Consider the following 15,334-nt stretch of genomic DNA (forward strand, 5'->3'; position numbering starts at 1 on the left):
GGAGAAGGAGCTCCACAATCCCCTAAGCCTGTGAGAGGCTGTAGTTACCTAGGAGCCCAAGGCGAAGTGGCTCATTGCATCTCTACTCTGGCCCGCCTATCTTGGTTACCCTTTAGCTTGTTGAAACGGAGAAGGTTTATCATGTTCTGTCAGTTGATGCTGCTCCCAGGACCAACAGTTCCTCCTTGGCAGCCTTTATCTAGGCCCTCCCTGCAACGGGCCCCATCACTATCTCTCTCCACAGGGCTTGGCTGGGAAGGGCAGTGCTGCAACCTGAGATGCCTGTGCCCATTTCTGTCTTTTCCCCCTTGCCTACCATTTTTATTTCTTGACATGTGGAGCACAGCTGTTGGTTTCTGAGCAGCATGAAGTCACACTGGTTCCTCCTGGCCTGAGGGGAAAGAGAGACAGAGAGAGGTGAGGAAATGGTGGGGCATGTAGGGCAACAAAGATGTAGGAAAGCAGTGGAGGGGTGAGAGAGGTAACAGTTTTTCCTTCCATAAAACAGAGATGGACACTGTGGTCTCAGCCCCATCCAGGGTGGGTGTTGAATCTGGAGTGTGCTGCAGCTGGTAGGTTCCAAGAGTTTAGGCAGGAGGGAGTGAGACATAGGCTAGGTGGTGGTCTTGAGGCTGCTGCATGCAGTGGTATAGATGTAAAGACAGCTGGCAGAGATGGCTGGGGCCTGAAATTCAGTGGGGTCTCTACTTTCCAGCCTGAGCACCTGTGTCTGAGGGGCTGCATTCTCCTATAGGTGGGCCATTTTTTCCATTTTATACAAAGGCTCCACCATATAGACTGAGGATCTCTGATGGCCTAAGAAAGAATGAAGAGAAGACTTCTCTTTTGCAAATATTTTTTTCACGGGCCTTTCCTAAGCATCGCCCTCCTTTCTTATGCCTTAACTCTGGGCCAGCATCAGCTCTCATGCATCCATAGTCCAGCACCATTTGGCCCTTCTGTACCTCCTAAGCACAATGATTGAAGCCACAAGCAGAACTCAAGCTTGTGTGTGAGTCCTGAGTCCCCTCAATCCTCTGGGAAAGAGAGACTGTCTCAGCAGGTGAAGAAACAACCAGTGGAGGAAGGGGAGGGGCACCGTGTCTGCTCACTGTAACCACTGGTTTTTATTCTGACTTCATTTCTGCAAAAGGGTTAAAGAGAGGACTTTGGAGCATTTACACCTGGTTCAGGAGGTTCTCATTTGCATCTCTGATAAAGGTTTGCTTAGGAAGCATATAGGAACTTGAAGCTAAACTTACGTTTGGGGATTCTCTCTTAACCTTCCTCATTCACATTGACATCAGTCATGAGATATGGTCACAGAAAGTGCAGAATATGGGGAAAAGGAAAACCACAGCGAGAAGACTATTGACTGAAGTCTTCTCTTTCCTTTGATCCACTTGCTGGCCCATCACTACATGGTGTGCCTTGACCCATTCCTGTTGCCCTGGGAGGTGTGGGGAACAGAAAGAGGAGGAACAGAAAGTGAGGAGTTCCTGAGGTGTGCTCCTAGGATGACCTTTGCCAGATTGTTCTGCAAGTAGCTTCATCCTGTGAGAGACATATGGCACTTAGGTGATGCATCACTAGGGGTTTGAGGGCTAAAAACTATTAACAAAGTTGGATTCTTTTGACAAACATTTAAAATACACTTCATTTTTATAGGGCGTTCTAAAAAGAATCAACTTAGTATTACAATGTTGTGGGTTGGTATGTCAAAGTATGTGTGTGAATAACTAGATTCATTCATTCAACAACAAACATCTATTGTGAGGCTACCAAGTAAAGGGTGCTGTGACGGGGGTCATACCGATGAATAAGGCAAAGTTTCTGGAAGGAAGTTTCTAAGGAAGACAAAAGAAGAATACAAATTCATTCATTTACCCATTCATTAGGTACTGGAGACATTTAAATAAATAAGACATAGTTTGTGACCTCAAGCTGCTCACCATCCAGTAGCCTATACATCAAGAAGTATGATGGTGTTGAAGGTGCTACAACAGAAATATATCGAGGCTCCAGTGAAGCTGAAAGGGGTCATTGAGCTTAACTGGGGGTGAGGCAGAGAGGGAAGGGTCTGAGAAGGGTGAAAAAAACAGGCAATGCTTGGGTAGGTGTTTGTGGAGTTAACAAGGATGGTGAGGGTGTTACAAGCCCGGGAAACACTATACAACAACCTGGAAGAATAATCTAGCAAATCAGCTTCGGGTAAGTGAATGTAGGTTGGGATGGACAGGTTGTCTGGTGGGAGGATGAATGGAGTGAGAAGAGAGACTAGAGAGGAAATGTCTGTGGATATTGACTCCTCTGCTTTGGGCTGATTCAACTTTCTACCATGTCTTCCTGATACCCCTGGGGGTGATATCCCCTGAAGCTCCAGCTCCTCCTTCCATCCCTCACATCTTTGAGGTATGAGAGTGAGGTACATTTCTGAAACTGCAATTAAGGTAGGACACACTAGATATCATACAAGAGGCACTAATACCTCTGTGCCTTCAGAAAACAGAGAGACCACTTCTGATTGGAGAAATCAGGAAAGGCTTCCTAGAAGTGGAATTTGCACTCAGTCTGAAGGGATGAGGAAGACCTGGACAAGGGAAGGCAGATATGGGAGAATCCTTGGGCAGGTTTGTTTTTAGTAGAGTTATAAGTTCTTCACTGAAATTATTTCCTTCACCTTTTTCCAGACTTCTGGTTTCTGCTAAGACTACTATTAGCCCCTATAGGAAGTGGAATCTCAGAGCTCATTGCAAATCAAGCAACAGATATTATTTGCAGGATCTCCAAAGTGCATTGCAAGATCTTGCTAGGTTAATAACAACTGTAAATGTGACTACAGAGTCCCATAACATAATGACTGTCATCTCTTAGAATCTGAGGGATGAAATACTTATATATTGTCCCACCTGGCCTTGATAGCTACTCATTTAAGACATAGTGTAGGTGTTACATCCTCAGAAAACCTTTCTCCTGGGCCTGCTACCATTTCTCATCCTCCTAACCTCAGTTGGGTGCCTGCCTCTTTGACTGCATCATAAACTTGGTCTAGCTTTCTTTGTATTTGCACTATTCTTGATTTTAAATGTGTTTATTTCCTCCACCGGGCTGAGAGTTATTATATTTAAGAGCAAGAATCATGTTTTACACATCTTTGTATTCCTAGAACTTACGATAGAACCTGGCACACAGCAAGTATTCAACAAACATCGGGCAAATGAATGAGTCATTGTAAGCAATTTAAATTATGAGGTCTAAATATAGACACAATCAACATATATATATATATAAAACAAAAAATACATATATAAATGAAGATCACTATTATAACACTGTCTTCAGGGAAATGTTACAGAACATTAGTGTTGTAGTACAACAAATTCATTCTATGTAATGCACTGGGGAAGAACACTGGCTAGACACCCAAAAAGCTCTGTTCCAGTCCTGGCTTACAAACAACTTGGGTGACTTTTGTCAATTATATAAACTCTCCAGGTCTCCCTTCCCCTACCGATAATGGTCTTTGTGTTCAAAAAGACAGAGGTGGATGCTCTAATCCTGTCCCTTTACACTTTACATGCAAAGGTAAAAAGCAATCTTTGATCTGTGCTGTACTCTACCTCAGACTCGCTATCAGCTGAAGCCTGGCCTCCAAGAAGAGCTGTTCCATTTCTATCTGGAGAAAGGATGAGGGCATTGAAGAGTCGTGGAAGGCAGCTGTGACAGGCTACTTTAAAGGTGATGCAAACATTTGAGACTCCATGTCCTGCAGGCCTCATTTCCTCCATTCTGTCTTGCTTTCTTTCCCAGCCCTGAAATCCAGGTCTTTGGTCTTTTTCTTCTATTGCATTCCCTTCTCACTCGGTTTCCTTATGACCAGCTCAGCAGCAATAACAGGAATGGAGAGGGAATTGTCCGCATTCACAGCACAAGTCCCTGGTTTTATCAGGTCTAGAGCCAGAGGGACTGGAATGTTAATGGGGCCCTCATTTCCCAAGCAGCTGTCCTCTGGATAGCAGATGGCAGTTGTGACAGGAGAGTGACAGCAACCTATGTGTAGCCTGGCCAAGGTATGATGCAGATTTCAGCCAGTCCCCAGAAGCCAAAACACATTTGACAATTGGAAACATCCTCATACCCTAGGCCAATATCTGCTGCGGTGTCTAAGGGCTGACTCGTGGCCCAAGGCCATGGCCTTCTTGAACCCTTGGTAAAGAAACAGAGAAACATATTTCTCTCCATCTCCCTCTCCCTCTACTCTCCTTTCTTTCTCTCTTTCACTCCCTTTCTTTCTCTCTCTTACACACCTGTTCACATAAAAAACAAAAATGTAAGCACTAGCTTGTGATTAAAACAGACTTCACAAGCACCCTGTGAGGAATACTGACACATTTGCCTCTGTCCTTTCCTTCAACACCTCTATTTCTTTTCTCCTTCCCACTTGTAACTTAACTGAGAGAGACCTGATAGGACACTTGGTTCAAATCTTTCAGTTTACCCAGGAGAAAGCTGTGACCCAGAAAGATTAAGAGATTTGTCCAATGCCACATCTATTGAACTTCAGTTGGCTAGAAAGTTTTTGGATAAAAAGGATTATCTTTCCTCAGGGGAAGAGTAAACTCTTAGAATCCATATAAAGGCCAGGCATGGTGGCTCATACTTGTAATCCCAGCACTTTAGGAAGCCAAGGCAGGCAGATCATGAGGTCAGGAGTTTCAGACCACCCTGACCAACATGGTGAAACCCCCTCTCTACTAAAAATACAAAAATTGCAGGCGTGGTGGCATGCGCCTGTAATCCCAGTTACTCAGGAAGCTGAGGCAGGAGAATCACTTGAACCTGGGAGGCAGAGGTTGCAGTGAGCCAAGATCGTGCCATTGCACTCCAGCCTGGGGCGACAGAGCGAGATTCCGTCTCAAAAAAAAAAAAGAATCCATATAAAGGCAGAATTATTTCTACCACATAGAATCCCAAAAGTAGTGCTCAAAGAACTAATTTCAATATTCAAAAAAACCTTATGATATTACACATGTTCCTTCTATCTGAAAATATCAGCCATTTTAAAAAATAAAGCTGAATATACTTAAAAAAACCCGAAATGTATACAAAATAATAGACAGCCATGTCCCTACATTCAGACTTATTAAATTTGATTTTTATTACCATCACTATTTTAGGTCTATAGCATTTAATATTCTCTTTAAAAATTGTATTTGTAATTATATGCACTAGATCAACATAAGCAATATAAATACGAAAATGACTTAGGAGTATATGAGGTCGTTTCCTTGGTAGTTATGAGCTTTGAAAATTTAGTCAATATGAGAGAAATAATAAAAAGAGAGTTCTTAGTGGTGAGAAAATAGAAAGTCAACATCCTATCCATCTTCCCCAGCTATGCCTCTGCTACTGCACAGTCTTTTTAGCCAGGGCTTTTTGCCACAGGTCTGCTAAAAGCAAAATAAATAATGTTCTTATCTTCACTCTGACTCATTAGACTGGAAGAACAAACCCAGATCAAAGTGAGTAGAGAGAGAGTGGGGGCAGGAATTGAGAGGGTGGAGTGGCATTTTATAATCTATTAGTAACTGAGGAGCTCTAGTTAATTTACACCCAGTACCAGCAAGTGGGCAAAGGGGTTTCAGAGTCTCCAGCTGCAGTTTTCCGGGTCACCCCCACACACCTGCCGTTCCTTTGCCTTGGATCACTGAGTCAGTCACCTCTTGGCCCAGTTACCCAACTATCATGATGCACCTTTCTGTTTCTCAGCACCTTGAGGAGTCATGAGTGGATGCCTGGAAATGGCAGGTGAAAATGAAGAAGCTTCTCCACAGTAGATGTTTAAACGAGGAAATGTTTAGGCTTCATTTGTCTTCACTAAAAATCTTTCTTCTTTGATAGACCTGCCTCTCCTTTTGTTTTGTGTTTTTTGTCCCCCACCTCTGTGTGTGTGTTTCTATCTTGCTTTCTGTCTCCCTCTCCCTGTTATTGTGTCTCTGAGCCTGTCTCCCCTTTGTCTAGTCACTAGGAAATACTGCTCCAGGCACACGTGCACCTGCCTCAGCCATGGGGTTGCTCCAGGGCGGGGGAGGAGTAAGTGGGTGTTTAAAGTTCTGCCCTTTGACCTGTGACGGTGAAGAGGAACGCAGCCAGGTGGCAGGAGCTTTGCACCTCTGCACAGGGTCCAGGGTCTCCAGTTGGCCTCCGGATTGCCAACAGCTTCTTGTCAGGTCCCTGATTTAGAGAATGAAGGAAGAGATCCTGTTCACAGTACATTCTACTCCCTTGAAACACAACAGTTTCTTTCCAGAAGGGAGCAGCTGCCGGCTGAATCCACCTTTACCTCATGGCACGTATGTGCAGGCCTTCATACGCGCAGTAGACTCTGGGAGCCAGATTCAAATTTGAGGATGTCTGTGTGACAGGAAAGAATATGACTGGAAGTACCGGCCTGGTGCCCCAACAGAGCAAGGATCCCGGGTTCCCTACTTGTGTTTCAATCTGCAGGGGTGACTCTTTCTCACGTGCAAATCAGTGGAGGGTCAGCCCCTAACAGGATGAGAGTGAGGGTGAGGTTGAGGGGCCTGTGTTCTCTACTGGTAAAAGCAACCTATTTGAGACTTCTCATGGGTCAGCTGGGAAACTGGCCTCCGAGGCACCCTTTGGGCGGCGCAGCTGGAAGCTGTTGCTCTTAACTGTCATCTAGTGGCTAACTATGAATATTGCAGCCACAAAAACCGCTACACCCTGCTGGAGAATGGCCTCTCACTCCCACTGGTCATTAGGATTGGCTTTCTTTCCCCATTCTCCACTCCAGCCAGGCTGGGGCCTGGTGTCCTAGTGCCTAGGTTGCCACACTACAGAGACCCAGAACAAACCTGAGATGAGGAGGCATTCAGCGGCAGGTGAGACCTGTCTAAATAGGAAGTTCACAGCGACTTGATGACTGGAAGGCTTCTTGCTGGTTCTTCAGCAATTGCTAAGCCAGTCCTGCCTCCCCGCTCATCCCCCACTTCTACCCAGTGCATGTCATGGCCATGTTACCTACTTGCCTGTCCAGGGTGTTAGGGGGACTAAGAGATGACTCTTAAGCAAAGCTTGGACCCTAACACTCTGGTGTTGAAAACCTTCAATGTGTCCTCTCTGTTCTTGTCTGTTGGGCCCTGTGTGCATTAGCTGGGCCCAGCCGTGTCCTTGTTTCCCTTTCATGTGTGCTCAGAATTCCTTGATATTCTTCAGGCATTTCCTCCCGCACACTCAGTCTCCACCTCTTTGCTGATAAGCTTCTCTTTCCAGTTCTTCCTCCACCCCTGGCTCTTCCCTCCACTTGAAAACTGTATCTTCTAGATCCAGTGCAGATGACACTTCCTCTTGAATCATTCCCTCACTTCCACTCTGCTTGCCCAACCTGGGAGTAACCTTTGCTCCCACCTTCTCTCACAAGTGCTGTGCCCTGTCTCTGAGACGCATTCTCAGTTGTGTCCCTGTCCGGTCTGCTCACTCATCTGCGTAGCTGCAGCTGACTTACTCATCTCTGATGTATTAAAGCAAATACAATGGCCTCCGTAAACATATATTGACTGACACCAGGGCTCCTAATAATTGTGGCTCACATTCACTGAGCTCTTGCTCTGGGTTGGGCACTGTGTCAAGTGCCTTAGGACGCTGCTTCAGGCACTGCCTATGACAGCCCTGTGAGGAATGTGCGATTTTTCTGGTGAAAAAATTGTTTATCTCACCATATGTTTTCTCTCTTTCTCCACCTCAGGGAGGTTCTGACTACCCAAGCACTGTAGCCTGTGTGCTTGCTCCACAGTGACATCGAGGGTCACCTGGCAGCCGGTCATGGTGGAGGGGAAATGAGGAGTTTTTAATTTAAAATTCCACAGGTGTAGGGAGTTGTAGGTGGGAGACATAAGCAATCCTTTGGGGGGAGGCAGTAGAGACTCCAGATTGGTTCCAGTCACAGGCTGATAGGCATTCCCTGGAAGTCTTGGGGCAGATTCCTCCATACTAATTTTTAGTTTCCTCTTTTGTTGATTCTAACCTTATGCCTGTATTCTTAGTTCTAGTGAACTGGGGCCCTAAGGCACTTGAGACATAGTGAGGGGGGTGGGGCCATTCATTTCATTTAACAAATATTTATTGAACACTGATGGTGTACCAAGCACAGGGCTGTGCTAAGGAGATGGGACATGTATTCATATTCTATGTCATTCTAGAACTGCTGTTGGTTTCATTTCAACAAAAATTTTTTAGTACCTTAGATAAAACATCTGGAACTTGAAACAAAATTGGCAAATTCATATTCTTCTTGGATGAAGTCAGAAAAGTCGCAGAGGAATGAGGATATCTAAGTAATTAAAACGACAGAAAGTTAGAACCACAGTCCCGTGTTTGAAGAGCCAGGCCTTTGGTTGTTTCTGAGAGAATACAAGGGACACCACAGGGAGCTACCTTCCATTCCAGTTCTGGAGGGCTCAGGCCATTGGGGAGCTCCCAAAAGATGGATTTGCCCTGCTATGTCACTTTGGCTTTTCTGTCCCTTTTGTTTTGCACTAACCAATTTTGGATTGTCAGACAGTGTACAAACAAGGCAGGATAAAGATTGTTCACAACAGTAGATGTGTAATGAGCAAAATGAATCCCAGGTTTCCTCTTTGAAAGGGTCTGCACTCAAGTTTTTGATGTTTAACCTGCACCTGTGTCCCCTTTCGTACCTGGGCTGACTTCTTGGAGTTTGTGTCCTTGCACCCTGAAACAATCCACCTGTTTCCTCCCACAGAACGTCTTCTCCCTTCACCCATTCTTTTCCTTTGGAACATTTTTTCTTTCTAGTTAGCAGTTGAAGCGGTGATGTTGCAAGAACACCAGTTCCTTTTACAGGGTGACCTGCCTGCGCTCTGTCTCACTTGGCACTGTGGTTCATTTCATCACAGTGTAAGGGGCCAAGGCCTGCAGGGGCCTGATAATCATAGACTGTGTGTGTGGCACCATTCATACCCCTGGCATCCAAGAAATAGAAACTCAGAATGCTGGCAGTTTTGCCGGGAACACATCTCCTCTCTAATGAGGAAAGATTTCATTGTCCATTGTTTATTTAAAACAAAGGCATGTGAAAGGAGTTTGATGCTCATGAGGCATTTCTTGTTTCATTTCTCCTCACACTTCCCTGGGCCCTGTGAGACCACAGATGGTGGGTCTGACATGAGTGCCCTCAGGGTCTTTGTCTTTGATATGGGAATAGGCTATCTTGGACTTGTCACCCAAATGCTGACCAGCAGAGACCAGGAGGCCAGTTTAGAACTCCTTCAGCACACAATAATCTTATATAAACAGGACCTTAGTGTGACTTGAAGGGCTTTGGAGACTGACGATGAGTGTGGCTTCGAAATTGTCAGGCCAACCTGAGGGAGTCCTTGAAGGAAGTGGGTCAGTACAGGCACTTCTTATTACAGCCCAGCCTCACCTCCTCCAACCCCGTAGGTGTGTTTCCATTGGGCACACTTGGAATTACTCTGAGCATATTTGGCTAAATGTTCCTTTATCTTTTTCAGACTGTTCTGCATTAGAACTCTTTGCTCAAGGGTATGTAATGCTTAAGGCACATTGAGAACTTTCTCCCAAAGTCTCAGTAAGGGGCTTTGCCAAAAATAAACAGCTTGGAACCCAGAGCTTTGGCCCACATGAGGAGCTTTTAATCCTTAAGATCTTTTGATACTTAAACCATCCTTTCAAAAGACTTTACATTCCTGTCTTGTCGTCCTGAGAGCTCAGGGCACCTCAAAGGTGCTGTTCAGTCACCTTTGTTGTGAGGTAGGTATATTACATTTTTCTGATTGCTACCCCAATCCTCCCAGAATAGCGATGAGTAGAGCTTCACTGCCTGCCTAAGGTAATTTCTCCTTGTGCCTAGCTTAGGTTTGGCTGGCTGGAGGAAAAACTACCCACTCCCTTTCCAGCTGGCTGTCAACAGACTGTCTGCTCTGACCCTCCAGGACCTGGCTGTGAAAGTGAACAGGTGCTGCCGATGCCCAGTTGTATTCTGGGCCTACACTTCTCCCTGATCTCCACCCTCTGCCAAAGGCTTGTATAATTAGAGACCAAGGGAGCTGGGGGCAAGAGAGCCATGCACAAGGATACTTTGCTCTTGGCTGCTGGGGCAGGTCTAGTGGGCATGGGGGTAGTATGGGATGGTGAGATATTACCCTATTAGATCAAACACTAGCAATTTCACAGAAAACATCCAGATTTCTAGTACTGTTAGAAGACCCAGTGGATCTGGCCTCTGGACTCACATGCCTGCAGGTAACACTGCTGGGGTGGGGGTGGGCTGAAGGGGGGAGGTGATTTCCCGTTCATTTCAGTCCTATTTGGCCAGCTGTACTCATTATGCCCCTCATCTGACTGCCATGGGCCTGTGAGTTTGTGTCCCACCCTCAATTAAAATATGCTAGACTGTCCTTACTCATGCTGATCCATGCAGTGTTAACAACTCTTAATAAGCACTCTATCACTTAGTACTTTTGTTTCTTAAATAGGCCTTTGAGTTTATTGAACCTCTGATCATCTGCTTTAGCTACATTCAAAATTATGTAAAAATAACACAACTGAATAACAAGCACTTGAAAGCACTTGTGAATTTTGTTCTGAAAATACTAAAACTGTCTACCTATTTACTGAGAATGTGATTTTTTTTTAATGTACAGTAGACAAAGCAAAGGTACATGTTACTAAAATGGGGATGTGGAGACCGTGATGGGAATTTGCTTATGAAGTCACTTATCCATGGGCAGGAGGGTACATGGTAGTTATCAACAGGAGAAGAAACTCTTTTTGGGGAGTCTGGCTTTTCTAACGAGCTGTTTCGCATGCCAAGGAGTCAATCCTTTTTAGTCTGTCATGTGCCTTTGGAATGGCCTCTATGCCTGCCCTTTCTCTTTCTCTCTGCCCTCTTTCTGGTTTCTCTCATTCACCCCAACACTACTTCACACCTACCCTTCCGTCCATGTCCCCTTCCCAGAGTGGGGTTTATCACTACACTTAGGAACCATTTCATCAAAAATGGAGAAGGAACACGGTAACCCAATTATTTCAAGAGACAGCTGAAATGCTCCCTAGATATGTAATTCCTGCAATTTTGAAAAATAGATCTATGTGTCATATAGTAGTTTGTCTGGAAGGAGTAGGACTAACAGGATTGTAGGAGGGTGCCTCAAAGTTACATACAGAGTTACTATTCTGTAAAGATGGGAACTTACTGTTCTAGACTTTTGATGGCAAAAATGTGAAAAGTTCAGACTATAGCAGTGGAGAAAATGTGGGGTGAGAAAGAGGATGGAAGTGTTTTGAGAGACAGTGTCTAGGGGCAAAATTATCATATTGTTGAGTGGTAGTGGTGGAGAGGGAAATAATTTGAGATCTCATCTCCTCTAGCCAGGCCTATACTCAGTGATCATTTTTTTCTGAGAAACCCGGAATATTTCTATTTTTAAAGCACTTGACTTGAGTTTCTCAATGGATCAAATGTGCCCTCTGATAATTGTCCCCATCCCTTAAGAAGAAATCATCTTCTGTGAGATGTTTCGTAAAACTTTTACTGTCAGTGGCTGAGAGGTTACCTTCTGGGAAGGCTGAGCACTAATGGCTTGTTTACGAGGCTGGCCTCACTAAGCCAAGGAATCTTGTCAAATTTTGGAACAGAAGCCTAGAGGGAAATAGAGAACATTTTACAGAATGTATCACACTTAAACACTGCTATCATTATGATGGCCAAAGTCAGCTAGTAGCAGCCATATAGTGAACACTTTACAAACCATTTTTATATTTAACTCTTTAACCATCCTATAAAGTAGCCAAGTGCAAATAATGTCATCTCCATTTTACTGATGAAGAAATCAAAGCTCAGGTAGTGTGATTTGCCTTGAGTCACTGAGCTAGTAAATGGGTCATGTTTTCTGATTTTTGTTTCCACTGTATCCTGTGTTTTCTACATCCCTTTGTTTCTTTATTACTTCCTTCTGTTTATACATCCTTTAATATTTCCATGAACTCAGTTTAATTAGCAATCTTCTCCTCACCTCTTTTAGGAGGTAAAGAGGAAAAAAACCAAGCTTTGAAGCTATAGACAACTGGATATTGATCTCTGTTCATCTACTTCCCAGGTGCCTGTCTTTGGACAAATACAACTTATCTGAGCCTTAGATTTGTCCTCTTTGAGGGGGGAGATGATATAATCAGTGTAAAGGTCAATGCACCAAAAAAGAGAATTTCATGAGAGCAGCAATTTTTGTGTGTTTCATTCACGGCTGTATCATGAGCACCCCAAGCATGGCTTGTTACGTGCAGGCATTCAATCAGTATCTGTGGAATGAACGCATGGGTGCATGGGAAGTCCCAGCTGAGGGCCTGACTTAATAAAGGAGCGCAACAAAAGCGGCTATTATCTCTCACCTACCGGCCCAGCCTCTTTCCTTGTCCTCTCTTGCCTTACCCAGCCCTTCAGATGGCACATCCCATCTTTCAATAGGGGATTGCTGGGGATTTGCCTTCCTAGGCTCAGAGCATTCGGGTTTGGGCCAGTCTCCAAAAGAGGAGCCCGGAGGTCCTCTGAGCAGCCAGGAGGGGGCAGCAGCCACGGCGCGATGGTTCCGGCTGGGGAAGGGTGCCCTCGCTGAGGAGATTGAGGCGGACCCGGAAGTGCTTGGCCACAGTCGCGGCCCCGGCGCCCCGGAGCGGGAAAAAGGCTGGGTGCCGCCGTGCCCCAGCTGCGCAGCCCTAGGAACTCTCGGGTAGGTGGGTTCCGTGTAACGGTCAGTGTTTCCGGGGCTCCTTTTCCTCTGCTGTCTCCCGCAGACCCAAGGCTGAGTGAGGGGCTGCGGCGGAAGTGGGAGGCCCACCCAAAAAGCCAAATGGGGGGCCAGAAGAGTGAAGGCGCACCCTGGGGTCACCCTACCCTACCCTGTCCCCTCCCAGCCCCACTCTGCGGGCGGGCGCTGCCCTTTTGGGCGTCGCAGACCCTCCAGCCCCGGCGGCGGCCTTAGGATTCCCGGGCTGGGATCCCTGCTGCAGAGAGGGGGTAACGGTGTCTGGCTTGCCAAGCAACATTTGTCGTGGTCTTCATGGAAGAAATAAAGTTGGGCAATATGAAATTTTTTTTTCCTCAAATTTGCCGGATGGCTGTGGTGTTTCTGACTCTTAGTTTTCTCATTGTGAAAAAGGGAAGATTATCTTCTTCGATCCTCTCAAGAGTTTCCTTGTTTTGAGTAGATTGATAGCTCTTTAAAGGATGCTAAGCTCAGCTAATGGAAGAAGAGTCTAGTTTCTTTGAGTCTTTGATTTTGGCTAAACTATAGAGCTCATACCTTTCTGTATGGTGCAGCTTACTATTGACTTTGGATTGGTAACTTAAAAAATACAAATAACGTGCCTTTGAGAACCAATAAAAACTATGGATATTATCCCTATAAATTTACACAAATCCAGATATAAGCATGCAATGTGATATACCTAAGGGATATGTGAACCACTGAATTAAGAACTGGTTTAGAGAGAGATACAATGTGAGACACAGGCTTTGGGAGAAGACTTTGGTTTGAATCCTGGCTCTGCTCTGTTACCTTAGGGCAAAGTTACTTAAGCATCTTGAATCTCAGCTTTTTTACCAAAGCAGGACTAATACTAACTTACAAGGTTGTGAGGATTAAGTGAAAGAAGATACATAAGGCACTTAGCACATAGTAGGTACTCAATCAGTGATAGCTAACAGATGTCTTTTATTATTCAAGGAATTATAATTTTCAAATCTGAAATGCAGTTTTAATGTCTCATAAGGTGACTACCACATACATTTTTCTCAGACTTTTAGTAAACTGAGTTGATTTGACTTTAACTCAGTACTACTCTTGACCTTTCACAACTTTCATAGGTTCACAGTCTCTCTTTTTCTAGGAACTTGGCTGTGTTGTCCTCCCTCAGAGACAAATTCATCTATTGTAGGCCTAGCCTGGGTTGCTGCCTTTGAAAACAAGGAAAGGTTGGTAGAACATCAACACAGCATGGAATTTCCAGGGAGGTCTCATTTCAAAACTTCATAAAGAACAACAACCACCTGGACTTCTGTGAGGGCGATGATTAAACTGGCCTGAGTTTGAATGAAAGGATAATGTGTGCTCAACCTGTAACTAACACCAAGGAGGTCAAGTGGCAGAAGGTCTTGTATGAGCGACAGCCCTTTCCTGATAACTATGTGGACCGGCGATTCCTGGAAGAGCTCCGGAAAAACATCCATGCTCGGAAATACCAATATTGGGCTGTGGTATTTGAGTCCAGTGTGGTGATCCAGCAGCTGTGCAGTGTTTGTGTTTTTGTGGTTATCTGGTGGTATATGGATGAGGGTCTTTTGGCCCCCCATTGGCTTTTTGGGACTGGCCTGGCTTCTTCACTGATTGGGTATGTTTTGTTTGATCTCATTGATGGAGGTGAAGGGCGGAAGAAGAGTGGGCAGACCCGGTGGGCTGACCTGAAGAGTGCCCTAGTCTTCATTACTTTCACTTATGGGTTTTCACCAGTGCTGAAGACCCTTACAGAGTCTGTCAGCACTGACACCATCTATGCCATGTCGGTCTTCATGCTGTTAGGCCATCTCATCTTTTTTGACTATGGTGCCAATGCTGCCATTGTATCCAGCACACTATCCTTGAACATGGCCATCTTTGCTTCTGTATGCTTGGCATCACGTCTTCCCCGGTCCCTGCATGCCTTCATCATGGTGACGTTTGCCATTCAGATTTTTGCCCTGTGGCCCATGTTGCAGAAGAAACTAAAGGCATGTACTCCCCGGAGCTATGTGGGGGTCACACTGCTTTTTGCATTTTCAGCCTTGGGAGGCCTACTGTCCATTAGTGCTGTGGGAGCCATACTCTTTGCCCTTCTGCTGATGTCTATCTCATGTCTGTGTCCATTCTACCTCATTCGCTTGCAGCTTTTTAAAGAAAACATTCATGGGCCTTGGGATGAAGCTGAAATCAAGGAAGACTTGTCCAGGTTCCTCAGTTAAATTAGGACATCCATTACGTTATTAAGGCAAGCTGATAGATTAGCCTCCTAACTAGTATAGAACTTAAAGACAGAGTTCCATTCTGGAAGCAGCATGTCATTGTGGTAAGAGAACAGAGATCAAAACAAAAAAGAATAAACCAAAGGCTTGGGTGGTGAGTGTACTTATCCTTTCTGTTATTTTGTGGATGAAAAAGCTTTCTGGGGACCTCTTGAATTACATGCTGTAACATATGAAGTGATGTGGTTTCTATTAAAATAATAACACATTCGTCAA

At 45.0% G+C, this 15,334-nt stretch overlaps 2 protein-coding genes across 6 annotated transcripts in view; one reads left to right on the plus strand and one right to left on the minus strand.

Moving 5' to 3' along the window:
* Positions 1-15,334, minus strand: part of C1H1orf105 (chromosome 1 C1orf105 homolog) — a 48,425-nt gene that overhangs the window by 12,160 nt on the left and 20,931 nt on the right. The window contains exons 1-4 of one of the 3 annotated variants that reach the window (XM_054456125.2): positions 12,458-12,787; positions 11,622-11,707; positions 8,263-8,353; positions 317-391 (exon numbers count right to left, since the gene is read on the minus strand). In XM_054456125.2, coding sequence (XP_054312100.1) covers positions 317-391; positions 8,263-8,353; positions 11,622-11,707; positions 12,458-12,514 — 309 coding nt within the window. In that variant the 5' untranslated portion in view covers positions 12,515-12,787. Of the gene's footprint in view, positions 1-316; positions 392-3,620; positions 3,918-8,262; positions 8,354-11,621; positions 11,708-12,457; positions 12,788-15,334 lie in introns of those variants that run through there. The other 2 variants (XM_054456134.2, XM_054456143.1) reach the window with 2 other exon arrangements.
* On the plus strand, positions 12,662-15,334 carry PIGC (phosphatidylinositol glycan anchor biosynthesis class C). Of its 3 annotated transcripts, none has more exons than XM_054456092.2 (2): positions 12,662-12,791; positions 13,951-15,334. In XM_054456092.2, the coding sequence occupies exon 2, from the start codon at positions 14,165-14,167 to the stop codon at positions 15,056-15,058; it is 894 nt and encodes a 297-aa protein (XP_054312067.1). In that variant the 5' UTR covers positions 12,662-12,791; positions 13,951-14,164; the 3' UTR covers positions 15,059-15,334. The 3 variants fall into 3 exon arrangements, with proteins under 3 accessions (XP_054312067.1, XP_063504745.1, XP_054312074.1); XM_063648675.1 differs by having other exon boundaries at positions 12,701-12,795; XM_054456099.2 differs by having other exon boundaries at positions 12,710-12,791; positions 13,928-15,334.

Source organism: Pongo pygmaeus, chromosome 1 (genome assembly GCF_028885625.2).
Source record: "Pongo pygmaeus isolate AG05252 chromosome 1, NHGRI_mPonPyg2-v2.0_pri, whole genome shotgun sequence".
NCBI classification, from domain to species: domain Eukaryota; kingdom Metazoa; phylum Chordata; class Mammalia; order Primates; family Hominidae; genus Pongo; species Pongo pygmaeus.

Coding starts and splice junctions, on each gene's coding strand:
- PIGC (XM_054456092.2), top strand. CDS start 14,165: ATGTGTGCTCAACCTGTAACTAACACCAAGGAGGTCAAGTGGCAGAAG.